The sequence below is a fragment of the Centroberyx affinis genome, unplaced genomic scaffold (assembly GCF_046629955.1).
Source record: "Centroberyx affinis isolate AG114_WGS23_722 - 3 ecotype Tasmania unplaced genomic scaffold, CSIRO-AGI_Caff_v1 ptg001506l_1, whole genome shotgun sequence".
Lineage (NCBI taxonomy): Eukaryota > Metazoa > Chordata > Actinopteri > Beryciformes > Berycidae > Centroberyx > Centroberyx affinis.
This window is the reverse complement of record NW_027279970.1, coordinates 232,973-260,970: the sequence shown is the minus strand read 5'-3', so window position 1 is coordinate 260,970 and position 27,998 is coordinate 232,973. Positions and strand designations below refer to the sequence as shown.

The 27,998-nt window shown below is 41.9% G+C and overlaps 2 protein-coding genes across 3 annotated transcripts in view; one reads left to right on the top strand and one right to left on the bottom strand.

Annotated features, from left to right (window-relative positions):
- The window catches only part of LOC139650528 (disabled homolog 2-interacting protein-like), a 74,245-nt gene extending 70,470 nt beyond the window's left edge, over positions 1–3,775 (top strand). For both annotated transcript variants that reach the window (XM_071527225.1, XM_071527224.1), the window contains exon 14: positions 274–3,775. In XM_071527225.1, coding sequence (XP_071383326.1) covers positions 274–441 — 168 coding nt within the window. In that variant the 3' untranslated portion in view covers positions 442–3,775. The remainder of the gene's footprint in view (positions 1–273) is intronic.
- Positions 3,776–10,950: 7,175 nt separating this feature from the next.
- Positions 10,951–27,998, bottom strand: part of ttll11 (tubulin tyrosine ligase-like family, member 11) — a 34,363-nt gene continuing 17,315 nt past the window's right edge. Inside the window, exons 8-10 of the mRNA XM_071527231.1 lie at positions 13,051–13,293; positions 12,804–12,910; positions 10,951–11,279 (exon numbers count right to left, since the gene is read on the bottom strand). Coding sequence (XP_071383332.1) covers positions 10,951–11,279; positions 12,804–12,910; positions 13,051–13,293 — 679 coding nt within the window. The remainder of the gene's footprint in view (positions 11,280–12,803; positions 12,911–13,050; positions 13,294–27,998) is intronic.

Below are 27,998 nucleotides of genomic sequence, written 5' to 3'. Positions count from 1 at the left end.
AAACACGCAGCAGTAAACAGACGGAGAGAATGAAAATGAAAAGCTCGTTACGAAGGGAGGGGAGAGAAACTCGCCACAGTGGCTCAGGCCGTCCTGCCATGAGACACGACATGATACAGTTAACACTAAGAGCACATACTAACTAGACCTGAGGAGGGAGATTATTATTAAATCAATTTGGTCTTCCTCATTTTGCAAGAAAATCAGTGTATGTTTTTGTTGAGTGTATCTGTCTCTAACTCTGTGTGTGTGTGTGTGTGTGTGTGCGTGCAGGAAAAGCGCATAGCATCCCTGGATGCAGCCAACGCCCGTCTGATGAGCGCGCTGACCCAGCTGAAGGAGCGCTACAGCATGCAGACCCGCAACGGCATCTCCCCCACCAACCCCACCAAGCTCCAGATCACGGAGAACGGAGAGTTTAGGAACAGCAGCAACTGCTAGACAGACTGGCAACCGACCGCAGTGTCTGTGGTGTGCATGTGTCTGTGTGTGAATGAGAGTATGTCTACGTGCCTGCATGGACGCATGTCGGCTCGGAAGATTCTGTGTGTGTGTATGTGTGTGTGCGTGTGTGTGTGTGTATGTGTGTGTGATCGTTTTTAAAAGGGGACATAGTACTTGTGGAAGACACTTCCATTTTTGGACACTTAACAGTGTAGGAGTGAGGACGTCACTCTGAGGGGCCAACCGGCGGAGGCGGGACTTCAGGATGACAGACAGATTACCAAGAGAATGAGAGCCAGTGGGCATAACTGATCACCAGAGGGCCTTCAGTAAGAGGGTGATGGCCAGAGGAGGTGGGGCAAAGCCTGTAGATAATGAACTCAAAGCTCTCCGTCAATCAACCGATTTGGATATTTCCAATGGATGTATGCAGTTGCCGGGACACTTCAAGACCCCGCCCACGCCTGGGACAAACCACTATATAATCACACACAGTGGCTGTCAGAGACAGTCGCCCTAGCACCCCTCCTCTCCTCCTCTCTCTTTCTTCTTCTTCTCGACGACCAAGTGGAACCCAGTAAAAACAAAAAGAACACAGCATCGACAAATATCACTATAGTTGTCTTGAGAGGATTATTTTCCAGTGCTTTATTTCAATGTCCTTGTTTTTTTTTAAAAAAAAAAAAAACCAAATAGGAGCTTCAAAAGATATTTTTAGTCCAAATACAATCGACTCATTTCCCTCCTCAGTCCTCGGGTGTGTTCCAAAGTGCCCCGCGAACCCCGTCCCCCTGCCACCCCCCATGTAGTGCACTTTGTGAAAGCTATTGGTACATGAAACGCCTTAAGTAAGGAACACACCTATTCTTTATCCCACAGCTCCCCCTCTTTCTGCAAAAAAGGCACAACTTATACTGTGGATTTGTAAAGGATAAAAAATAAATTGTACACTCTTAATGTATTATGAACACTAAAGTAAATGAACTCTATGTGATACTATATTAATGAGATTTAATATAGATGTATGCATTTCTTTTTCTTCTATAGAATATACACACATATACCTATATTTGATAATCTCAAATATGAAAGCAGCCCTTTATTTAGGAGTGAGTTCTTAAACCTAGTGAGTTTTATTTTATTTTTTTTCTCAGATGAACGACTGAAGCTTTAGCGTGCCCCGGTGGAGAGACCGCACGGAGCAGTGATCAGCACCATCGCAGTCGTCCTTATAATCTCCATGACGCTTCATCCTTTACGTGCGCGCTATCTTCGAGTGACATAACTTGCACTTCCGCCAGTGAGTGTGAACTCGCACGGTCAGGCGATCGGTCCTCCTCACGGTGCTCATCACTGCTCTGAACGACAGACAAACACGGTTCAGCGGGAACCGGTCATATTTCACCCGGGTTTGATTTAGCAGTTCATCTGTTACGCTGTGTGTCGGTTGCGTGTCCCGCCTCGGCCGGGACATGAGCCATATCTGTGGTCTTTTCACCCTAGTAGCACAAGGAGAGCTATAGAGAGGCAATGTGTTCAGACACACTCACACACACTATACACTGGACTGGTGGGCCATCGGAATGATGGCCTCCTAAGTTAGAATCTTCTCTCTCTAACGGTTTTGTTTGTCAGTGGTAATGAAGTATGCTGCATCCAAACTGTGACTCCATTAATCTTAGTGGCATCATCTCTCCTCTCCTTTTCTCTTCTTCTCTCTCTCTCTCTCTCCTTCTCTCTCTCTCTCTCTCTTTCTCTCTCCCCCCCTCCCTCCTCCCCTTTCTTCTGAATGTGAAGATGCTAACTCACAGTTGGTCTTAACATGGGGTTTATTCCCTCTTAAATGATCCTGTCATTGCCATCAGATCCCATAGCCCCGTGCCATTTCAGCATCTATATTTTGTATATTTTTGTATTCATTTTTCTTACCTTTAACAGACTATATACATTAAGTGTGAGGCTCTGCATGCTTCATCCTGGCTTTATGGCCAATGGTAGCGTCAGTATCACCATTTGTTTTCTGTTGCCAATTGGAAGGTGATGATGATGATGATGAATGGCTTGCTGCAGACATATACAGTGAATATATGATAACTGAGTGTATCAAAAGGCTGGACAGCCTGGGAAAGTGTAAATAAAATGTTCACAATATTTTTACCTAATGTTAACAGAGAGCTTTTTTGTAAATGTATCTTGTGCTCAACTCTTCTGTATCAATATGACATGGATATTGTAAATACTAAGTAGCTCAATCAGTCATCTGTCCTCATTGGTTAGACCTATAAAATTTAATTGACTTTTCAGTATTTGCCCTGTTAAAACTCTTGTTTTGTATCTGAGTGAAATATCGGTAGCAGAAGCTGATTAGAGGAGGTGTGACTGTCGGGTCTTGTGACTGTCTTGGATGACGCCATGCTGGTTTCAGGTCAGGCTGAGTCCAGGCGGCTGCCGATCTACATCTCAATCAAGTGCGATGAGAATCGCAAGCACAATCCCGTTTTCCTCATCAGTCTAGCTCTATGCACTTTTACGTTCAGCGGTTGATATTATTAATTTCCGTTACTTTGAAAGCACATCGCCTGATTCAGGAGTTTAAAAAGACGTGCTAAAATTAACAAGTGAAGAAAGGGAATTTGATACAATTAGCTCAATCACAAAGCATTATATCATAAATGTACGCAGAGGCTTTGATGATTGCTCCTGTTTCAGTGGAAATAGCCTCAGATTGATGAGTGGACGTGATCCTCTGGTACCAACAACAAACACTGAGACACTCCTGATCATATCTTATCAGAAGATATATATTCTTATTATGTAGTCTTATTATAAGACTACATACTACAGAGATTAATTGTAGTTAACTGATATGTGGCTGTCATGTATGCCGCACTGTGTAACATCAGTAACTCCACACAAAGAAAAGTAGAAGAAGCACTCTCATCATGTTTGGCTTTTTAAATTCACCTCCTAGCTATTTCTTCATTCAGCCCATGTATCCACCTCAATTCTTATTTCATGGTGTTTACAGAATCAGAAAACCTGAGAACCCCCATGATGGATCTGTCTCTGTAACTATAACCCACTCACTTGTCCACACAGTTCCGCCGGTCCAAGAAAAAGATTCATCAAAATATAAAGCTATAAATAAAGTAAAAGATGTTGTATGTTTTCTAATATCTTGTAGAAAATACTTTTGTAAGTATGTTGAAAGTAAAGTATTTGCTGGATTCTGCTTCCTTCGACGACAGTGACAAAACAATAATGTACAGAGGAATTTGTTTGTGTTGACAAAAATAATGTGGCTGTGCAATTTATGTACATTTGCAACTAGACCTATTAAAGTTTTATTTAGCTATTTTAAATCTTGGCCTTACGTGTCTCCTCACTTGATTGCACTTTATTGTTATAATACAGTGTAAATGAAGTTTAACTTGAGCGCGAGATACATCACATGTTCATTAAATACTAAAGCAGGCCTGGATGGCTGACAAGGGAGCTCGAGATGGAAGTGGAACACTTAAAGAGCCAACATATGTTCAGAATCGCGGTCCAAAGGCAGAGAAGAGGGTAAGATGGAGGGATGTAAAAGACGGGTTGTGAGCGCTGCCTGCTACTCAGCGAGCCTGACCTACATACTGCCTGATTGTTATTCCCCACAGTAGGCAGGAGAAAGTCTGAAATGGTCCTAACCAAAATGGAGGGTGCAGAATACGCTGCAAAATGTCTCCTATCTTATGACTAATGTTGAGTTGAAAGTAGTGCAAAGTGCCTCACACGCTGTATCCGTGTATACCTCAAGGGCAGGGAAAGCCAAGTGTGAAATTCTTGTACCGAGCGCCCAAACATCATGCTTTACCGTCTGATTGAACTGAGATCAAACATCGCTTGTGCTCTTCGGTTCCATGAGGCGCAATGTGATTATATCCTCTCAGACCCTATCCACATAATCCACATACTGCACCCAGCTGTTTGTTTTGAACTGACTGAATTTGATTAATATATTTTTCATTGACTCAGTGATAAGGACGCTGGGAGAAAGCGAACCTCATTAACAGCAGATCCTCATCATGGGTATTTTAGAGGGAGGCTGCTATGTCGTTAATTGCTCCCTGTGAGGCTCGCTTATTTCCTTGGCCGAGTGGAACGGGCTCCCCGTCACACCCTCCACCCATCACTCTTTGGGGTAAGTGAATGCATTTAATAAAACTAGTTACCACTCTCCATTAACAGCCAGTACTCCCTCCATGACTTCATATCAAAGGCTAGGAGACAGAGACACACTAGCCACTTGTTGATGGCAAGGCCAAGGGCATTCCAATAGCTAAGGAGTGCATAGATCCCACCATTAAACATATATCAAATGGAAAGGCCAAAAGAGTGCTGTGTGCTTCTGAACATTTATTTTATGCATAGCAAAACAGAAAAGCTGCCCTGAACCTCCTTTGCTTTGAAAAAGTCTAGTGGGTTAAAGAGTTAGAAGTGCAGCAAAAATGCAAACAAAACCCAACTGGAGCCTGAGCTTGCATGTGGACAAATGATAAGCACTGACTCACCTATGATGCTCACCTCATTGCATGCTCCTTACATTTGAATTAAATTGCAGTTTCACTCAATGATGATTAAGCACTGACACTTATGTGACCATCAAATTTTACATCTTGTATTTCCAGTCCATTCTTCCTTTGGCAGCGCCAGCCAAGGTGGAGGACAAGGTGAGTGTCAGACATCATCAGCGTCACTGTTGTGAGTGAAGTCGTGGAGGAGATTAGGCTTGATTGATCTGTATGGGCAGCTGTTTGATATGTATTGAATGACAAACTAGCTCAATCTGCTGTTACTATCAAGATTTTGATGGAAGGATGAAAGCTGAAAATGAAATAGATAAAGGAGCATTTATATTGAAGGTTACAGAGGCAGCGAAGGGGGAGGGCTGGTGATGGAAACACCAGTTGTTGGAGCTGTGGGGAGCAAAAAAATCGAAAAAAACTATGAAGAAAGACAACAATTGAGAGCTCCACTAGATTGGCATTAAAGGCAGAGGTGAGGGAGGGTTGAAGGATAAGTTCGGTGATTTTGGACCTATATAATTTCTCTCTTACATACGTAGTACTTGGACCCGCAGAGAATCGACTCCTGAGTCAGTTGAAACAGTGAGCTCCTCTTGCTGCTAACAATCAGTCCAAACAGGGTTTGTGAAAATATCTCCAAAAAAAGCCAGTCTGTGAAAACGATGTAGAGACCAACTGACGTATTTATATTCACAGCCCAGAAAGCAGCAGCACCACACCATTTCTACTCAGAGCATAGTCTTCTACCAAACTCTACCCAGCTCCATGTGCATTTTTTACAATGTGACCTGACCGCCCATAAAACTAGATCACGCTGCCAGCAACGCTCTTTCACCCCACAGCACTCTGTGCCGCAGCAGAGAAAAATAGTTCTGTGATTTCCTGATTAGTGAAAGTGTGCGTAAGTGTGTCATGTTTACTCTCAACTCCACTGTGGAGCCTACAAACGGCTTTTTTGGAGACCAACCCCATTTGGACATTTACATTACATCATTTAGCAGTCGCTTCTGCTTTTGTCCAAAGCAACTTACAATAAGTGCACTCATTGTTAGCAGCAAGAGGCCTAGTAACGGAACTCGCCATACGACAGCTGACTGTGGGTCCAAGTACAACAGGTATGTAAGGGACAAATTATATATAGGTCCAAAATCACCAAAGTTATCCTTTAAGGCGCCATTAGCTGATGGTTATATTCTCTGTAATATGTGTATGTGCATAGATCCCAGATAAGACATCCAGCAGTGAGCTATTTCATGTTCATCACGCTGGGTCAAGACAGGAGAGATGCAAATGACAACAGCTGCCAACAGTGCTGCCATTACAACACTACACACCAGGATGCCCAAATGCTGTGGAAAATGGCACTCTTTACTGAGCCCCATAGCGCCCAATCACTCAAAGGCAGGACAATAACGGTGCACAGTATGAAACACACACACAAAAGAATCATATACAGCTCTGGAAAAAAGAGACCACTGCAAAATTATCAGTTTCTCTGGTTTTACTATTTATAGGTATGCGTTTGAGTAAAATGAACATTTTTGTTTTATTCTATAAACTACTGACAACATTTCTCCTAAATTCCAAATAAAATATTATCATTTAGAGCATTTATTTGCAGAAAATGACAACTGGTCAAAATAACAAAACAGATGCAGTGTTTTCAGACCTCGAATAATGCAAAGAAAACAAGTTCATATTCATTTTTAAACAACACAATACTAATGTTTTAACTTAGGTAGAGTTCACAGCTTTCATGCGTCTTGGCATGCTCTCCACCAGTCTTTCACATTGCTGCTGGGTGACTTTATGCCACTCCCGGCGCAAAAATTCAAGCCGCTCGGCTTTGTTTGATGGCTTGTGACCATCCATCTTCCTCTTGATCACATTCCAGAGGTTTTCAATGGGGTTCAGGTCTGGAGATTGGGCTGGCCATGACAGGGTCTTGATCTGGTGGTCCTCCATCCACACCTTGATTGACCTGGCTGTGTGGCATGGAGCATTGTCCTGCTGGAAAAAACGATCCTCAGAGTTGGGGAACATTGTCAGAGCAGAAGGAAGCAAGTTTTCTTCCAGGACAACCTTGTACGTGGCTTGAGTCATGCATCCTTCACAAAGACAAATCTGTCCGATTCCAGCCTTGCTGAAGCAGCCCCAGATCATCACCGATCCTCCACCAAATTTCACAGTGGGTGCGAGACACTGTGGCTTGTAGGCCTCTCCAGGTCTCCGTCTAACCATGAGACGACCAGGTGTTGGGCAAAGCTGAAAATTGGACTCATCAGAGAAGATGACCTTACTCCAGTCCTCTACGGTCCAATCCTTATGGTCTTTAGCAAACCTCAGCCTTCTTTGCTTCTGAACTCTTCCTAAGTTAAAACATTAGTATTGTGTTGTTTAAAAATGAATATGAACTTGTTTTTTTTTTGCATTATTCAAGGTCTGAAAACACTGCATCTTTTTTGTTATTTTGACCAGTTGTCTGCAGTTGTCTGTTCTGCAAATAAATTATCTGAATGACAATATTTTTATTTGGAATTTGGGAGAAATGTTGTCAGTAGTTTATAGAATAAAACAAACATGTTCATTTTACTCATTTTACACATACCTATAAATAGTAAAACCAGAGAAACTGATAATTTTGCAGTGGTCTCTTAATTTTTTCCAGAGCTGTACACTGTATATACCACAGCCAGCATTTACATGATTGACAAAATCATGTGGGCAGAGAAATGGGCTTTCAACAAGAATGCATGTGCCATTCTTGAGCGCCTAATTGAGCTAAAAGCCTCCCAAAGTTGCTTGTGTAAATGCATGTGGGCAATATCACAGCAGTGACAACCGCATCAACACAAACCACTTCACTGAAAAGAGCAAATTTTTCATTCTTCTTATTTATTTTTTATTCTGGTGCTATCAATAGATTTAGAGTTCTGCACTTTTCACTGATGTTACTTTCATTAATGATGCATTGATCAATCTACTTAATTTTAGCTGATGCTGCAGTGAGTAATATTTCAGTACTACAGTATGTAGTAAAGAAAGCCTTTATATGTTTACTTCTCTAATGTGTCCCTGTATGAGTTTTGCGGTGAGCAAGCAGCTGCCCATACGTTTTGGTAAATAGTAACACAACACACACACAACTTGGTTTTCATGTGACAATGGATTTAATAAATTTAGTGGAAAAGGAAGAACTGAAAGAAAGAATTGAAACAACATACAATCCCAACATTTCTGTTACTGTGAGTAATGTAGTGTGTAAACGAGCAGAATTGACAGCAATGACCTATGACCTCTCTGGCTGGCATCCCCCTATAGCAGTCATTTTGCCTGTAACTGGATCCAAGTCATGTTCATTGCAGTTGACAGACAGATCTCACAATGCCTGGATACATGTTTATTAAAAAAGCTATCTGAATCACAGTTAAAAAAAAAAAAAAAAAAAAAGCATCAGTCTGAATTCTGTAATGCAGTCACCGCTGAATTGCTGAATCCCCCATGGCAGTTGTGTGGCTACAATATTATCAACCTGGAACCTGTTCTCCTACTCCGGTGCTGCAGGTCTAAGGCTGCCTGACTGGAATAGCTGCAGAACTGAAAGAAAGAGGATGGGTGGTGGCACGGCCGTTTCCCTTTGGATACTTTACTCATCGCGAATGGGCTCACAGAGCTAGGACGGACAAATGAGCCACTGGCTTTACATAGTCCTGAACTGAGGAACTACACACAAACAAATACAAACATACACTCACAGACACACACACACACAAAAACACACAATATGCCCACACAAATGCTCACTCACTCTTACATCCATATCTGTGCAAATGTAACAGTTCAAAAGGTTATTGTGCAAATTCAAGAATATAATACACACATTTATGTATGAGTGTGTCTGTGTGCGTGCATGTGTGTATGTGTGTGTGAAACGACTATGTGTACGCCTTAAATGTGGTCAGCAGTAAAGCTGGAGCCTCCGTTGTTATCCCTGAAGAGAGTTTATGTGTGTGTATGTATGTACAGTACCAGTCAAAAGTTTGGACACACCAGATTGAATGTATGGTTTTCATTATCTAAAGGCTTATGCTTAAAAACTTGACATTTTCTTAGACAAATATGAATTCTAAAGTTGATGCATATGTATGAATTTCATTCCGAAACCAAAATTTTTTACTTTTAAAAATATTTTTTTGAAATCCCCGCACCAACAAGAAGTTTTCATTTAGAAGTGAAATTTAGGTGGAAAATGTTGAACCACAATCATTATGTGTGCCTGTTTAAAAGTTCATTGGTGGAATTTCTTTCATCATTTATGCATTTGAGCCAATCAGTTGTGTTGTGACAAGGTAGGGTTGGTCTAAACAGCCCTATTTGGTAGAAGGCCATTACTTCTGGTTGTAGTAGTCCATAATATGGCAAGAACAGCTCAACTTAGCAAAGAGAAATGACTGTCCATCATTACTTTAAGATTTTAAGGTCAGTGAATCTGGAAAATTTCAAGAACTTTTCTTCAATTGCAGTGGCAAAAACCATCAAGCGCTGTGATGAAACCGGCTCTTAAAGGCAGACCAAGAGTTACCTATACTGCAGAGGATAAGTGAATTAGAGTCCCCAACCTCACAAATCGCCAATTAACAGCACCTCAGATCGGAGCCCAAATAAACGCTTCACTGAGTTCAAGCAGCATACACATCTCAACACCAACTGTTCAGATGAGACTGCGTGAGTCAGGCCTTTATGGTAGAATTGCTGCAAAGAAACCATTACGGAAGCAGACAAATAAGAAGAACAGACTTGCTTGGCAGTGGACAATCAGACCAGAGGAAATCTGTCCTTTCATCTGATGAGTCCAAATTTGGGGGAGGAGGTGTGATGGTGTGGAGGTGCTTTGCTGTCGACACTGTCTGCGATTTATTGAGAATAGAAGAAGAGAAGGCACGCTTAACCAGCATGGCGACCACAGCGTCCTGCAGCGACACGCCGTCCCATCTGGTTTGCGCTTAGTTGGGCCGTCGTTTGTTTTTGAACGGGACGATGACCCAAAACACACCTCCAGGCTGTGCTGACAAAGTAGGAGAGTGATGGAGTGTTGCATCAGCGGCCTCCAGAGTCACCTGACCTAAACCCAGCAGAGTTGGCTTGGGATGAGTTGGACCAGTGAGTGAACGAAAAGCAGCCAACAAGTGGGAACTCCTTCAAGACTGTTGGAAAAGCATCCCAGGTGGCTCCCTGGTGAAGGTGGCTGAGAGAACGCCAAGAGTGTGCAAAGCTGTCATCAAGGCAAAGGGTGGCTGCTTTGAAAAATCTAAAATATAAGATAGCTTTGATTTGTTTAACACTTTTTTGGTCACTTCATAAATCCATTTGTGTTATTTCATAGTATTGATGTCTTCAATATCATTCTAAAATATGGAAAATGGTAAAAATGAAGAGAAAACTGCTTCTATGAGTAGGTGTGTCCAAACTGTACCTATGTATGTGTGTGTGTGTGTTTAGTGTAATTACTGTGTGTATCATGATTGTCCGGGGGGATTGCATGATAAAGGTGAAGGGAAGCAAACAGCTGCTCTGTAGAATCAATAAGTATATTTAAAAGAGGCATTTCCAGCCCCCCTCTGGACCACACCGTTCATACACGACTCCACCAGGGAGCGAGGGAAGGAATACACCGACCTCCCTGTATCCCTCGCTCTATCTCTCCTCCAGCCCCCTGCGGACATCTCTTCCTCCGCTGAAGGAAAAGCAATCAAGCTGAGAACAGTCCTCTTGCGAGTCAGCCAGCGGGGTCGAGCCAATCCTTCTCTCAGGTCTCGTCGTGCCCCCTCGCGGAGCCGGAGAGGAGAGACGGAGGCCTAATCCCCCTTCCCCCCCCGTGGAGAAAGCCGGAGGCGGCGGCGGCGGGGGGGGTCGGACGGCTGGCCAAAGCCCTCTCCGGTCAGTTGTCCGCATTGGCCCTGAGTGTGCCAGGCCTGAATCTTTGATGCAGCCGGTAGTCCTGGCTGGCCGCCCTCCGCAGGGGAGCCGGGGAGTCGAGGAGGGGGTCGGTCAGGCCCGGCGCCTGGGCCTTGTTGCCCCGCGGCAGGGCCCTGCTGCAGCTCACGGAGCGCCTGTCCTCGGGCCCCGGGCCCCCGACGCCCGACTGGGACTCCAGCTGAGCCTCGCACAGCTCCAGCAGCGACACCACCTGCTCCCTCATCGCCAGGGACTTGAACCTGCGACCTGCCAGGTAGAAGAAGGCCTCCACAAACGCATGCAGGCCCATACCTGCCGGACGGACAAGAGGGAAGGGAGAAATGAAGAGGAAGGGAGGAAAAATCCAAGGAAAGAGAATGTGAAATAAAAAAAATAATTTGCTGTTTCAAATGAATCAAGACATCACACTTGACACTGATAGGATCAAAAGAAATGTGTAATCTTATCTCTCATATGCTGGGTAATTACAACCATTATCCTTTGTGCATTATTAGTTGAATTGACACCACTTTCTCCCGTTTCCTGAAATGCATTTTCTTGCTACTGCTGGTCGATGAATTATCATAACAATCCAAACAGCAGACATCCCAGTTTAATAGTAGAAGGCTTAGTTATTTCAGATCCTGTGAATTGATAAATGTCAGAGTAAAGACACTCTCTATTTAGAAACTTTTAACAGTGGTAGGGCTTCTGTTTGTGTCCAGAGGGCAAGAGAAAGCAAGAGAAATGTCTGTATCGTAACCAAAATCAAATTGCATGAAGAGATTATTATCCAACAAAATTTTACCTTGACTGTATATCATTCCTTTAAACACAGCCAAGTTCTCTCTTTTCCTTAAACCACTGAGACTATAAACTTGATTCCACTCGTTCCTCTGAACCACTTATAACAAAAGCTCAATCAGGAGAGGAACAAGCCTCTATTCTCCTGAGCTCAGTGTGCGCCATCGTGAGGTTTATCACAGCGTACACATGTACTTTGGAGTACTTAGGAGTTTTATGACTGAGGCATGAATTTCTTCAGTGTGTCCTTTCCATTTTGCCCTTTCTAAACTCAGAATTTAATTTTTTTATCTCATTTTGCCATCATTTATGCCCCTCCAGCGTTGCAATGGTCTTCGATGAAACACCGCCGGGAAGAGGTGAAATTGAGGAGAGTGAGAAAATTAGGATTCAGGACAGAGAGAGGGTTTCTCCTGAGGTGGTATGGGGCTTTTATCATTCTGTTCAAAATCCTGAGTCAGCCTTTCACACTATCCAAAAACAAAAAAAAACTTCATCGTGAATAAATACTTGCCTTATCCCTCTCCTCTCCCTGTTCCCCGACAAATCCTTGAGCGCATGCACGTACACAAAAAAAATAACCGTAACCCCGACTTGAATTCTCGCCGCGTACCTGTGAGACGGTTTCACATTCAGCTCACAGCTCTCTTCTATACAAGCCCTTCCATCCTGGTCCAGCACAGCGAGGGAAGTGCGGCACCGCATTCAATTAAACCAAACCGCAGCCCCGTCTCTCCGTCCCAAACACCTCCACCTCGCAAACATTTTCCAGGTGCAGTCTCTGAATAATTCATGCGGGGGGAGAGTCTCTTTGTTGTCACTTTGTGATCTCAGCTTATTTCAATTATGGGAGCGGAGTGTCAGAGGGAATCTGACGAAGAGTGAGGCAGCCGTTAGCTCAAAGCGCAACGCCGTTCGCCCCCCCCCAAATCTCAAGGATACCCAGCTCTTCTGTCCTCTACGCACTGTGCCTTTGTGAGGCTTTTAGCATGTCTGTGTGTGTGTGTGTGTGTGTGTGTGTGTGTGTGTTACCTGCTTCTTTGGAGTCAGGCATCGATCCCGACCAGCGACGTGTGATATCGATGTAGAGGATGTCCACTGATGCCATGGAGAAATTACTGTTGCTCAGCTTACAATTCCTAAACAAAAACACGATCATGGGAGCTAATTCATATTCAAAACTAAAACTAGAAGTGCAATAAGGATATAAGCAAAGCAGTAAATCATTCAGACTAAGTGCTTAATCAAGGCACTTCTCATGTCTTGAAATGATTCTTACCTGATGAAGGTGCGGAAGGCGGTGGGGCCCAGGCGCATGTTGCCCTTGACCCCGAGGAAGCGTATGAACAGGGCTGTGATGCGCTCCATGAGGCGCAGGTAGTTGAACTGCTTGGTGTACTTGGGGTACACCTGCTTCAGACAGAGGGAGGGCAGAGCTCCTCCGTCATCCTGGCCTTTCTCTTGCGACGCCGCATCCATGGGGATCTCCTCCCCCGGCTCGGGCCCGGCCCTCGCCTGGGAGCTTTTGTCAGGGAGAGAAAGAAAAGGAAACGAAAATAACAGATCACCATGAAACCTTTTCACACTTTTTTGCATGTCTGATAATAGAAGTTTGCAAGTCGCTTTTGTCGCTGTCTATTATGTGTCCGGTTGTGTATTTTAGCAGGTCATTTTCCTCTCAATCTCATATCACATGATTTCCCCTGGGTTCCCCTGGATTATTTCACATAATAAACTGTATTTGTATAGCACTTTCAAAAGCAATTTTATGCTTCAGTCAGGACCTATCATAAAAAAAAATACACAACAATGCAGATGAACATAACAATAGCAGAAAAAATGTAATCACAGCAATAAGACACAACATATTTTAACAAGTACAGATGCTGTCCAGTCCCACAGCGCCTAGCTAGGTGTGCAGCATCAACTGTTGCTGTAGTTGAAGTTACTGCAGTCCTGGAATAATAAGGATAACCACATCATTAACCCACTGTATTGTCAAGAAGAATAGATCCACTTTACTATATTGGTACACACTGGTAGGTTAGGTGTCTTTCAGTATCATCAGCATAATACCCCAAATGTTTAATTGGCATTGCCCAAACTTGATTAATTCCACACTTGCAAAACTGCTTTGCTAGCTCAATCTAGCTGTAACTAAAATATTCACTGGCAAGGAATACGTATATATTTTCTTCCCATGTATAGTTTAGACTGCAGCTGCAAAGCTTACACACATTAGGAAGACTGTACCGGACGAGCGAGCATCACTCAATACAAGGTGAGAAACTAACTATGGATGGACGACTAGACAACTGTCAGGCACTGAGTAGCAGTGAAATGCATCACTTCAATTGGATGCAGATTCAGTTGCCAACTGAATCTGCAGTTGGGGGAGATCGGCAATCAGATGATCATCAGTGAGATTGTGTGAAAATTCAAAACTATGTCAAATGTTCACCATAATTGAACTCTTGCTTACCTTTATCTTAATTAGATCATGCTACTCAATAAACCAAAGAAAACAAAAAATATACAATTACTTTCTGAAGTGCTGCAAATCAATAGTGAACTGGTATATAGAGGTAAAGTGTGTGACGACTAACTGACTTGAATTTGGCTCCTGATGCCCACGTCGCCGTGGGGAAAAGGTACCATGACTGATTATTGACTACACACAGAGTGCAGCAGATCTGCACACTGCAAAACCCTCAGTGGGAATAACAATAAGGCCTTAAAGAAATACGTGGGTATAAGAGGAACAAGGAATATAACTATATTAAGAGATCTGGTTTTACTTCAATGACAGACCCGTTACCATTCTTTTATTTTATTAGCCACCTGACCTTATCCTGGCATTTCATCAGCAGCTGTGGCTTATTAAAGACCGCAAGAGCAAGTCTCTAGATTTAATACAAAATATGTAGATATGCACTATACACAGCTAGTGCAATGTAGCCATGCTAACCAGCAATGTTGGTTGTAAAAATGGTCTATTACAACAGTCACCAGGTCACTGATAAAGGTACTGAGACAATATGTGTGTGTGTGTGTGTGTGTGTGTGTGTGTGTGTGTGTGTGTGTGTGTGTGTGTGTGTGTGTGTGTGTGTGTGTGTGTTTTCAACTCGCAGACAAAAAGAGGCAAGGTCAAAGTCTGTGATCTACAGTATCACCAGGTGTATGAGATCCATCCTGCTGACATAGTGCTGTACCAGCTCTGTGTGTGTGTGTGTGTGTGTGTGTGTGTGTGTGTGTGTGTGTGTGTGTGTGTGTGTGTGGTCCAGCAGCAGGACTGAGTAATAGCCTGCAGGCCTTGAGGACCTAAAGACCATAAGGCCAACCTAATGAGCCTATATCAGCTGATTTACAGATAGCCCACCACCAGGTTTAGATAAATGCATCAAGCATTTCACTGGACTCTGCACTTATAGAGGCTGGCCTGGCAGGGGAGGAGGGGGGGGGATAATGCTGCATGAAGGATAAATTCAGCTCCCTTTTAAATACCTCACCTCACATTCTTCCTCCACCCTTTTCAAAGACTGTGTGCTCACATCCAACACAGTTACCTGCAGTCAGTAGCAAGACATGTACGTCCCACTGATTTCACTTCTAGTTGGATATGCAAAACTGCAATAAATGCCACACACAGCCGATAATTAAACACCAAATGGTTTTAGGATTAGCCTATTATTTAATCCTTCTTCCACAAACTGTTTAGAATTCTGCTAAAGAGAGTGGCTGCTATGTGTCATGAAGTTAGGATACATAATGAACTAAAACAAGTTCAGGGAGTCAATTCATTAGCTGCGTTTCGCTCTGTTAGCTTGGCACAAGCCTCTGCAAACACTCTCAAAGCAAGTGGCTGGTGAGGCTGTAAGATGATCTATCCACCAAGCAGAGAGATACGGTTGTTTGCTTATCTCTGTTGTGCTTGTAGACGTTCTCCATGCTGTGCTAGTAGCAGTATGGAGATAACTGTAACACCTACAGGTTGTTTCCTTTGGTTCGAACTATAGCTGGAAAGGTCACTTTGTTGCATTTTTGTATTTAGTTCATTTATGTTCTTTTCTGACCAATTACAAGTGACTGAGGGCTTGTAAACAAAATTCACATGGGAAAACTTCATTTTCTGGTAATTTTCTGTAGTTGGTACAATTACTTTCTCACTCCTAACAAACCGCACCGCAGTCCACTTGGAAGAGGATTGAGACCCACATTTCCAGGCGGTCTCAGTGCGATTCTTTCAAACTTATTATTATTCTCACCTGCCAAAAACAAACCGAACCAAAGGAGTACACGCTCCAGGGTTTGATTAAACCGCTCCAAATATGCTTGGTGTGCCCTAAATGTTACTCCAGTCCAGATAAAGACCATTAACTCATTTCAACCACATATTGTACTGTAGCCTGTCCTGCTTATAGCCACAATAGGACACTCATGGAAATAGCACCTGAAGGCCACCAAATACACAAACTGTCATGAGAGAAACTTTATGAGAGCAAACCTAATGAAAAAATTAAAAAGGTACCTGTAAGAAATCAGAAAAATCAGAATGCCAGGATATGGCACGCATCATACATTACCTGTGAGTTACAACTCAGTGTATCCTCTGTGTGTGTGTATTTAAATATGAATATAAAAAGCCATATTTGTGTTTATCTACAAATAGCAAATGCTCCCAGCCCTGTTGTTGGACAAGAGCCAGTCCTCCAGACTTGGGGCTGGGGAGGGAGAGCGGGAAAGCAGAGAGGGATGAAAACAAAATAAACAGTTCAAGGAGAAACAAAAGCAATTATTCTTTATTTTATGTTAATTTACAGAAGAGGATTAAGGCCACATGTGAAAAATGGATTTGAGTTCTGAGATTGATTTCAGAATTCTGAGAATTAAGTCAGAATAATCTCAGAATTCAACCAAATTTTTCACATGGCCCTGATCCTTTTCCGTATCAGCAGCATGCCCTATTTTCAATTTAGTCCTGGGGAAAAAAGAGAGAAAAGGAGGAAAGGAAGGGTCCAGGTGGTGGTAGTGGCAGGGAGCACAGTTCATCCTTCTTGATCGATATCAAAGATCGGGTGTGTCATCCAGTAAGAGACTGAGACACCAAGCTGGGGACAAAGGCTAACCTCCTGTATTGATGTATTAGCAGGCCTGTGCCTGCACACTTAAGAGAAAAAGTAAGTAGGCTAACCATCACTTTTGGGCTACAACTTCACTAACCTTTGCTGGTGCCCTTTTTATGATGACTGTTATTGTTTTCATAGAGCCAGAATCTGCTGAAGTAGGCTATGCTTCTGTGTAATGAACAAAAGCAAGATGTAAATACAAAGGAAAAAGTCGATCTCACAAACCAATCACTCCCGACTGAAAACCAACAAATAACATCAAACTTTTTCTGCAGACAAGCCACTTTCAGAGAGGTGCCATTTGAGCTGGCAAAGCAATCTCCACACACCCTCCCTGCCTATTACTTCAGCTCCATTTCCTCGAGATATTGAATTCTGCAGTTTCCCACCATGTACAAAAACTTTCCCCATTGTAAAGAAAGAAAAGAGTAGTATTAGTGACTTTAAGTTGCAGAGAAATTATTGTCGTACAACCCCCTATGTTCCGTCAGGGGAATTCACAGCAAATGCTGTGGAACTTGTGTGAGGTTGGTTGAGAAAAAATAAATGGAAGTAAGGAACTAAAATGCATAAATAAATTTTAAAAAAACTATACCATGACATATCAGCTACGGTGCTGTATGTAATGGTGCATTCCACTGTACTTGGAACTCTGAGAAAAACGACTTCCAACATGGAAAAGTGCAACAGAACAGTTGTTCAAGTCGGAATTCCCAGTCGGAAATTTGGGCAAGATTCTTTCCGCCCAAGTTCTCCGACATAAACACAGCTGACGTCATCAATCAGCATCAATTTGTACTTAATAAAACTTGATTTTACTTGATATGTAGTTTTTGGGTTAGGAAAACGTGTTGTAACAACTTTGTAGTTTCCATTTGTAACGTAATTCAGTTGACTTGTGCTTCGTTAGTAGATAGAAGTCTTTGGTAGTATTACTAGAGCATTAATAGCTACCGTTAACGTTAATGGGCAAAGGCTGTTGCGTCCATGTTTTCCCGAGAAGACGCACTGGAACGCATTTAGATCAGAAGTCAGCAATTGTGCCACTCATTATGCGCTCCATTCTTCTTCTTCTCATGAAACTGAGAAAAATGAAATTACGGCCCGTCCCACTAAAAATATTATTATGTTATTACTGGTATAGAAGAGGACTGTCCTGTATGAAAAAACGAAATCCGGGTCACGACGTCTGACCTTTAAAACATACAAAAAGTAGTTACTGCTGCCTTTTTAAGACACGGCAACTGCTTCATTCACTTAGGAGCCACACAGAACAAGACTGAGGTAGAGGTACCTGACATTTCTGACAGATAAACAGGAGAGATCTCACTTCTCCCACAGACTCTCTCTAGGAAAGGTATTAATATGACAAAATATAAGAGTATTAATATGAACGCCCTATCTTAAAGCACTAAGGTGTTAGGGTTAGTAGTAGATAGTAGAAATCAGTTTTTACTCATTAATATGGAAATTTATGCAGCAAGGTGATCGCCACATAAAATGAATCAGAGGATAAAATAACATGGCAAACCAGGCAAGGATTTGTTTGCTGGTCAGGAGGCAGAGAGAGACAGGAGTGGCCCATTGGGACAACGAGGCACACCTGCGCCTAATTAACCCGTCTATAGATGTGTGTCTCGGTAGATGGCAAGTGGAGCCAGCGGAGTGAGCATGTGCCAATGTTACTAGAACGGCTGCCTTAACATGTGATGGCCTGAAAAGGCTGTTTATATATAGACTGCTGGATTGTGCACCAAAAGGGAGGGGACTGGAACTTTAATTGGTCCTGGCACAGGTGGTGCGTTATTTTTGTTACGTTGTTTTGTCCGGGTGCCAAATAAAACAGACTGAACCACAAGCTCCTTTCCAGTGTCCTTCCTATTATCAAGAGACTGAACAGTGTCACAAAAAACATCGCACAGGTCCAGATCAACTTGACCGCCCTGCCCTCTAAAACCTCTCTCACAAATCATCTACCCAACCCTGGAAATCCACTGCTGCTACAAGCTTGTTTGATCTCTGCCTGGCTCTGGATTCAGAGTACTGCACAGTGAGACTGCCTGCTAGAGAACTTAACTATTTGATAATCCAAAATCATGCAGTCTCTAGTCTAACTTTGTCCCTCTTTGTCACTTTGGTATTCAGAGAGCAAACTACGCCTATGGGATGGGCATTTTAAATGTGGGCCATCTCCGATGAAAATCTGCCAAATGTGCAGGCCAGAAAAGTCCTTCTGCATTATTAACTCTGGAGAGTAGATTGACCTGAATGGCCACAAGCAGGAAGCGCTAAGAACAGGGGAAGATAGGCTTATATAATGGACAGACAGAAATGAGAGGAACAAAGAGAGCAAACGAGGTGGAGGAGATAAAGGGGAATAATAAGGTGCACATGATAGCAGGTGAGAGGATGAGGGAGAAATCAAGAGGGATCAGACAAGGGTGACAGCCAGGGGCTTCCAGAACTGAGCTGCAGCAAATCAATGAGTGAGAAACAACCTCACTCCTCCTCTCCATACACCAGCCACTCGTCTCCTTACCACTTACCCCCGTAATCCCTCCCTCTATTTCTTATTCTCCAACTTCCCCCGTGCTTCCTTCTGACCCACAGCAGACTGGGCAATCTAGTACAGACAAGGTTGGTGAAGTCCGGTATATTCTTGTTGCAGCCTCTTTTCAAGCACTGATGCTGGGGGTCACACAATACATAACTGTTTAGCCAGTTGTGGGTCCGGCTTTGCCATCCCAACAGGATTTCAGGATTAGGCTGAGTGTGTGCTGACTTAGCAGATCTGGGTCAGTCAGGACCTATGGTTGGCACAGATAGTCTTGTGGTGTGAGAGGGGTTAAGAACTCAATCTCTTGCCTCCTGATCCAGTCAGACCATCAAGAATAATTCTAACATGTTAGATTTTCATGACCCTTTTCATGAGCCAAGAGCTGAATTCATGAAAAATAAATAAACAGCAAATTGATAAATGGTGAGAACAGCCTTCAAGAATAAATACATTCTAATTCAGTGTGCACAAGCAAGTTGAATGCTAAGGCTATCTTTGACAATTTCAATAAATTTGTCTCCCTGGTTTGTTACTGTTATTTTTCAGCTCAGAAAAATTCTACAGGGGTAGAGATGGGACAATATATCGAAATTCAATATATCATAATACGAAAATATGACATATCATAGGGCAGAAAAAGTGAATCGCGATATTAGCTACATTTTATTCTGCTGTATTAATCACAAATGAGATGGCTTGCCCATCACAATTATATTAATAATATAATTATTATAATAATATAATAATATTATATTATTTGCACTTTGTAATTCAATTTTGAAATTGTTGTTTACATTCTAGCAAGCCAATGCCATTGCTAGGAAGGTTTGTGGCTCAGAAATAAACTAAATTAAATAAATTCTGCACAGTCAGACTTTGTCGTTATTGAGCTTTTATTTGTTACATCGTATCGTGACTGTACTGAATCGTGATCCCCATCGTGAGAGAAGCATATCGTCCCGTCCCTATACAGGGGTGAACAGTCTGGCTCCTGTGTAGAAAAACTTGTGTGTTTGCAAAAAGTTGTAAACTACATTCAGGTATATTCTTGTAAACTGACCCATTCCCTGATATTTTATGATTTAAAGAGAATTTTTCAAATTCCCTGACTTTCCCTGTCTGGAATGCACCTCTCACCTCTTCCATGAGCAGTGGGAACCCTGTGGAGAGAGGAAAGAACCTGAGCTGTCCTTGAGTGACATCTAGCAATGGTGAAAGGAAAATGCAGGGCATACTGATTGTTTTCCAAAGTATCCCATGGCTTCTTTATTCTATGTGGTTTTCCTATCACCCACGTAACCATTTTCTGTGAAAAATAATGTGATCTCAAAATCTTGAGATCTTTTTGAGGTCATCTTCTCTATGCTGCTGTGTGTTGGAGGGCCAACAAAAATGCAGCTGATGCATGTCAGCTCACTGCTCACAGCTCATGACAGTGGCTACTTTTGCTATTGGGCTAAGCCTGGACTCTTTGAATTTAATTGTAGAGAAAATGGTGTTGGCAAAACTATGTGCTACAACAGACAATGACCTCCAACTTCTCCATGGCATGCTGCCAGTGCAACAGAGCAGCCCAAGTCACCACCTCATTCCACCAAGGTGTGCCAAGGAGCGCTTCAGGTGTTTATTTATTCCAGCTGCCATCCAATTCAATACAATGCCTCCTCCAGCATTAGGCCTAACCTCAGCTAGCTGGGAGGTTGTTCTGAGAATATACACATAACCTCACCCCCCCTCTGCTCTACAGTCTTAGCTCCATACCATTTATTCATGAATAATAATCTGCATACCTGAAAACACAGCTGTAACATCTTCATTAAAATAAGTCCTTAAGAAAATTCCTCAGAGTTAAATATTGTGTATTTACATATAATTAGCACTGTGTACTAGGTCAATATCAAAACACATGAATTAGTCGATTTTCCGAGTTTCATATTTTCAAATATGACTGAAATATGGAAATGTGTCAAAATGTGAAATAGTACATTTCTAAGTTTTACATACTTCCTATTTACTGCTTCTTTTGCATTTTTGTTTTTGATTGTTTTTTATCTGTTTCTTTACTATGCTATATTTGATTATGCAGCTGAAAACTAAATAACTATCCATCCAGTAATCCATCAATCTATAACAGTTGTCTTTGGCAGGAATATTAAATTAACACATTTAATGGCATTTATGGCAATCTTTGATTACTGAAATTAACTAATTTAGTCAAATAAATAACTGCCACTATTTAAAAATTTTAAATGGTTTCAAAACAAATGTCCTTGTTAAACTTTGACACAAAGTAGTCTGTGATAAATAGCACAATATGTTTCATCGGAGTATTTGTTATAGTCAAAATAATCCATACATTATGCTTTTTTTACTCAAAAACGAGTTGTATGAGCTCAGGTCAATGAGGCCTACAGGCCATAAATAGCAAATAGAAGTTCAAAACTTGTAATGTTCACAAGAACTTAAGTTGATAAAAAGATCTAACACAACATTAGGTGATAATATATGTATTATTATGGATTTATAATCAGCTATAATGGGGCGGTCATTTTGGACCGGGAACACAGAATTAATTAACATGAAACGAACACAACAGGAGGGTTAAACAAACATGACTTTTGTCTGGTTTTGATTTTTTGTGATACTACCATGTCTGATCCAGACGCACAATGTGTGATGTGTCCTCCTTGCCTTATGACCTAGTATTTTTCTTTCCGACCACAACGGACCACATGTCATTTCGTGTGAAATGCTCCACATTTTCAATGTTAGAATTTTAAAAGTGTTCAGCATTAGACATCGACAGAGCTTAGACATCCTATACATTTGATTCCAGTTGTTCCTGAACAAATGTTCCTGAAAAACTGGCTTCAGGTAGCCAGTGACAATTCTTTGGGTTGGTGCATTCATCACTAATGGATTTATCATTTGTTTACTTAAGCAATCTCAATTTTAACCTCGTCTGAACCCCCTCTCTATGGCTGAGAGAGATGTTAGTGAGATAATGAGGGAGAGAAGTGTCAGTGAATCTTGATGAGGTGCCTCCACTGAACTCCAGCAGGAGCCCTCAGATGCGAGGGTTAGTCTGTGGGTTCATGTGTGTTGCATAATATGCCCCCCAAGGTGCCAATACACTGTAGGAATGCCTCAAGAGGAGTTGACAGTGTAATTGGCTTGGCTTGCTAACAGAACAAGTCTCCTCCTGCCTCGAGTACCTCACCTAGCCATGTCTGGAGGACAATAGAACCACATCAGGGTTAGACGGCCCCTTAAGGAACATATCTGTTCTCAACACAGTCACACACACACACACAAATTGAACAACACACACACCGAGGAGATATTGCTGACTATCATCAGGCAGTTTCTTTCTCCATGAATTAGTAAGCAGTGTGAATGGCATTGAGAGAGGCCTGCTGAATGTTTAATGGAATCAATCATCCCGCAGCAGCCAGAAGGACACCACATCTATTTAGACAGGACAGGCTCTGCTAAGCAGGGCACAGCCTCAGCAGAAACTGACAGCCAGACAGACCGACAATGATGGGAACGTCTGCAAACATCCCCGTCATGGCCCGCCAGACAGAGAGAAGACGACGACGGAGGGAGAGCGAGAGGGTAAAGGGGGGAAGAATGTCAGGTGAAGAAACAGAGAGACTGTTATACTGAAGCCTGGTGCCAAATGTTAGCCGGGCGTACGCAGAGAGGACTAATTCAGCTGTCAGTAGCTGGCCTAAATGCTATTGCTGGCTTCATGTTTAATAAAAGGGCTTAGAGTTCCTTGCTCCCTCTCATATCTACCCCGCACACCCGCACGCTCTTTGTCAGACGGGAGGTGAGGAAGGATTCAGGGATCAGAGAAATTCGGGGTGACGCGGGGGACAGGAGGATCCTATTCAAAGCCGTGACAGAATGAGGTGAAATTTAAACTTTAAAATACCACAATTTGGTTCGACCTTAGCTATCCGCGCACTGCACCGAGCCTCAATCCACTTCAGACTATATGTGTGTGTGTGTGTGTGTGTGTGTGTGTGTGCATGGGAGCGGTGTTTTATTTCACATCGTCTGCGAGATGCTTTGTAATCTTGTCGCTAACACTGCTTCCTAAGATATGTCCCTGTGTAGTGTAATATCTGCTTTCTGTTCTCGTCCCAACACACACACACACACACACACACACACACACACACACACACACACACACTTATCATAATGGATCATAAATCACCTTCACTGACGTCATACGAAGGATTAATGGGCAGGGTGAGAGAAGTGCATGTCTGAGTGTCACTGATACCATCGCACCCTCCTCCCTCACCCATAATCCCCATCTATCCCTTCCTCCTTTTCGCTAAAATACGACTTTTTCTTTTATCTGCCATTTTATATTTACCCATCTCTCTCATACATGCTCTCACTGTGTCTCCTTCATAGCATCACCTGCTACTCTGTCCAGCTCCCTTGCACTTTCTCCGTCTCTGCTCTACCTCTGCATCGTATGCCTGGTCAGTTCCCTCCTCTCTCCCCCTTCATCTTGAGATGCGGTATTCATATGGGGGTGAATTCAGCCTCAACTCTACGTTCTGAATGACTGAATCCCATCCATCCCACTGCAGAACAGCTGCCAGCTACAACAACACAGGTATACTTTACTAACTGATAGACCATCTGTGCAGTAAACAAATCGCGTAACCTCACATAACAATACTGGGAACATTTTGTTTGTGCTCTTAAAGTGTCCTCAGACACTTGGTTCAAAGTCTGGCTGTTAACGAGTCTAAAATGAAAAGAAAAAACAGAACAGTCCTTACTCATTAAAATACAACGGAACAAGATGATATCAAAACCTATGCAAGTGAAGTGAGAAGAGAAGTAGAAGTCCAAGGCTTCTTGTTGAGAGCTGGTCGTATTCCACTGGGATCCTTGAGACTTTAATCTGGAACAGTTTGGCATCTGGTTTCATATTTTCAGAAAACTGTCAATTTTTAGTTTATTTTTAATTCTACAGTTAGGTGGAGGTCGGCTTGTCAGCACGGCTGTGATTTGAAGCCATCATCGCTTGAGTGTTTGGCTTCCAGTTCCATAGCTGGCGCCACATCTTCCCTAATGAAGGCTTTTGTTCAATAGGAATAGCGTTCCTCAGATTCAGCTCAGAGCGCGCGTGTCCTCTCATAGACACACATATGTGCACGTGTACTCACATGTGCACACGCATACACACACACGACGAAGAGGAGGGCATGATTAATGTATTCTCATTTTGTGGCTGTGTCGTTGGCTGCAGCGCTGATTGCATTTTTTAGGAGCACATCCGATCTAATGGCTAATTTAATAAGCATTACAACTAGCTAGTTGCATAATTAGCATATTCCCCTTCTACCACAAGACTCAGTCACTGTCTGCAGATGACAGTAGATTTCCCTGCAATCACAACCTGACATGAATGCTAAAGTTCTAAAGTTGCACACATGCATGTGTACCTGCATATTTGGCATGATAACAGGCAAGCACAATGTATCTAATTAATAATGATATATTTCTGTTAATATAGCTAAAAAGAACATTTTGAAATTGAGGGCTGAGCAACAAAAGAATGATACACCTGTTAGAACATTAAAACAAACACCACAACAGCATGCTAGCATAAATCAGCTGAGCTAACACGCTATAATGAAAAACGGACTAAACAAATAAAATAAAGCTTCAGAGTACTTTGCATGTTCTTTTTTATTTAGTCTGAAATGTGAAATCTAATTGAATCTATTTAAGATTGCACTGTTAGTCAGATAGTAAAAAAGAACTGTTTTTGTAACTGTAATTGTTGATGTTTTGGAAAAGAAAATGTCAAATTTGAACTAAAAACTAGTTTATTATGGATGTCCTGTGACTGAAAAAACCTTTGGGTTCATCTGACAAAGATAAACGTTCATCTTGTTGCCGTGGTAACACAGTTTTGTCTGCCTCCTGGACTGAAGCATGTGTCATATCTTTTGTTAAGAGGAAAACATTTTTTATTTTTCTTTACTAATTTGGTATAAACAGTTTAGAAAAACAGACCTAGGGGTATTTCAATAAGCAGGGTGACCAAGTTAGGCAGATAATTGTGAAATAGTTTATACCATTTTAATATGTGAAACTAAAATTGGATATTCAGGAATGTCAAAGTTTCATCCATATGAATGACTGATAATCATGAGCAGCCCTTGAGACGTGATTTAATGGTAACTGTTATCTAAGTGGATAACCCTGCCTCTTCAAATGCACCCCCCCCACCCCCCACCCCCCCACCCCCCCTCACACAGACACACACACACATCTATTTTTAATAATCTATCAATTATTTACATTAAAGTGTTGCATTTCTGAGTTGTTCTCTTGACTTTTTTAAAATTCCATTTTATCATTTCCCAGCCTGTTGATATCTGTGGTGCAGCGCTGCAAGTTCATATTGACATAAAGTTTATTCAGAAATGTATTCAACGTGACCATAAAAATCTGATGCAATTCTACTATAGGCACCCAAATAGTTAATCTTTTAAAGACCACTTAACCATTTAATGGGGGCCAACATAGTGTGTATCGATGCATTACAAGACACTTGATGTTTAGCTTTTTACAAAGTATTATAAACATCAGTTGGAACTTTATAATCGCCACCCAAAAATTATGTAATAATGTTTTCAAAATAATTTGTTAATGACTAGGCTAATCAATATTTAATGTAGCATTTAATATTTTAACCAAGGTAATCACAAATTGTTAATGAATGGTTAATTAAGATAATAAGAAAGCCATTGCTATCATTTCTACAATAAATAAATATACAATATATCAATCATAAACTTTGTTTTTTATTACATTAATTAGGGGTCAAATAGCATTATAGCATTTACTTATACTTAATAATTCTTAATGATAAATTTACCATTCATTAAGGATGGTTATTATGAAGTGTTGCCAGTTTTTTATCTTACTATTTTACTGAAATAGTGTTTAAGTTAGCAATAGTATTTGCAACTGGTTTGCTGTCAAAGGAAGAATAGACTGTTGGCATCAGCAATATAGTCCAGTCACAATGGCTACATATTTGGGCAGATTTTAACATTTTTATAAAATTAATATTTTGGTTTCTCCACTCATTCAATGAGCTGCTGTAGTTTAAAGCATGGCTCCTCAGTATGGTAACTGACATTTTATATAACATTTTACCAGCAGATCTGTGACGACATGATGTGGGGTGAGAGACAGCACTGCACCTCCTGGTGGCCAAATACAGAACATTCCTCATAAGTTATAAGACTTGCCATTTAGGGGCAGTTCCACACTACACCCACACTGTGGTGCAAATCACTCACTGCTCCAGCAAAAACTCAGTAAAACGTCTGGCAGGTTTATTCAGAAGATCTATACCTAAAATCAATTTCAAAACATATTGTTAAAGTACCAATATCAGACATAATCTGTCAGGCATGGTCATCACAAAATGGAAGGACTGTTTGGTCACAATTCAAAAATTAAATAATATGTATGTAAATAGTATGCACAGTAGTTCTTTCTGAATACAAAAAGAGGATCATCAGAGTTGAGGTGTGATGATTCATAGTTAAGGTTGAATTTTCACAATAAAATAACTTTTACTTTCTTATATTAATTACATACTGCTCAATAAAGCACAGACATTTTCTCAAGTGGTGCAAACCATGATGAGGTCACGGTTTACACCACTTGCCTCTGTAGTCCTACCACAAGGTGTAAAGGAGAGAAGTGTTTCACCCTTAACGAACTGAGGCCATGAGGTCTAGGTCAAGATAAAGAGTACGTAGGACGTTAAGATTCAAGGTTAAGGGTCTCTATAAGTAGAAACGGTTTAACGGAACAGAATTTCCAATGTGTATACTACAGTACACTGCAGGTTAAAACAATCTAATTCATCCACACAGACATCAAGGAGTCAGAATATATGATGTGGTACTGATGATCCTAGCTGGATGGAGGTAAAGCAATGCAGGGAGAATGAGGCTTAAACATATTATGAGGGGGATTATATCAATATGCTCCTGGTCATGAATATGGTAACAGTAAAGAGGGTATTATCCCCAAGAAGCTATTCCTCTCACTTGCAGAACAAAGCAGATCCAATATCAGATATGGAAGATAATCTTGGGGAGAGGAGAGAGAGAGAAAGAGAGAGAGAGAGGGAGAGAGAGATGCAAGAAATGGAGAGCAGGACTAGACAGACAGAGAGACACTGGGCTTCAGGGGTGCAGTGGAAACTCTATCCATATCACTTAGAAAGCAAGAAAAACAAATTGAGAAAAACAGTAATGGTAGAGGGGCGGCGGTGCCAGCCAACTCACGGGCCGGTCGGCCAGTGAGACTGAGCCGCCGCACTTAGCAGTCATGTGTGAATTTCCATCACGGCCCGGCTGGAATTTAATTTTTCCATTTAACAGGCTTATGGTGAGCTGTTCAGTGGTGCATTTCTTAAGCTGGGCTTGGAGGAGGGATGGGTAGAGAAAGATGTCGCGCCCTTATTAGCAGGCT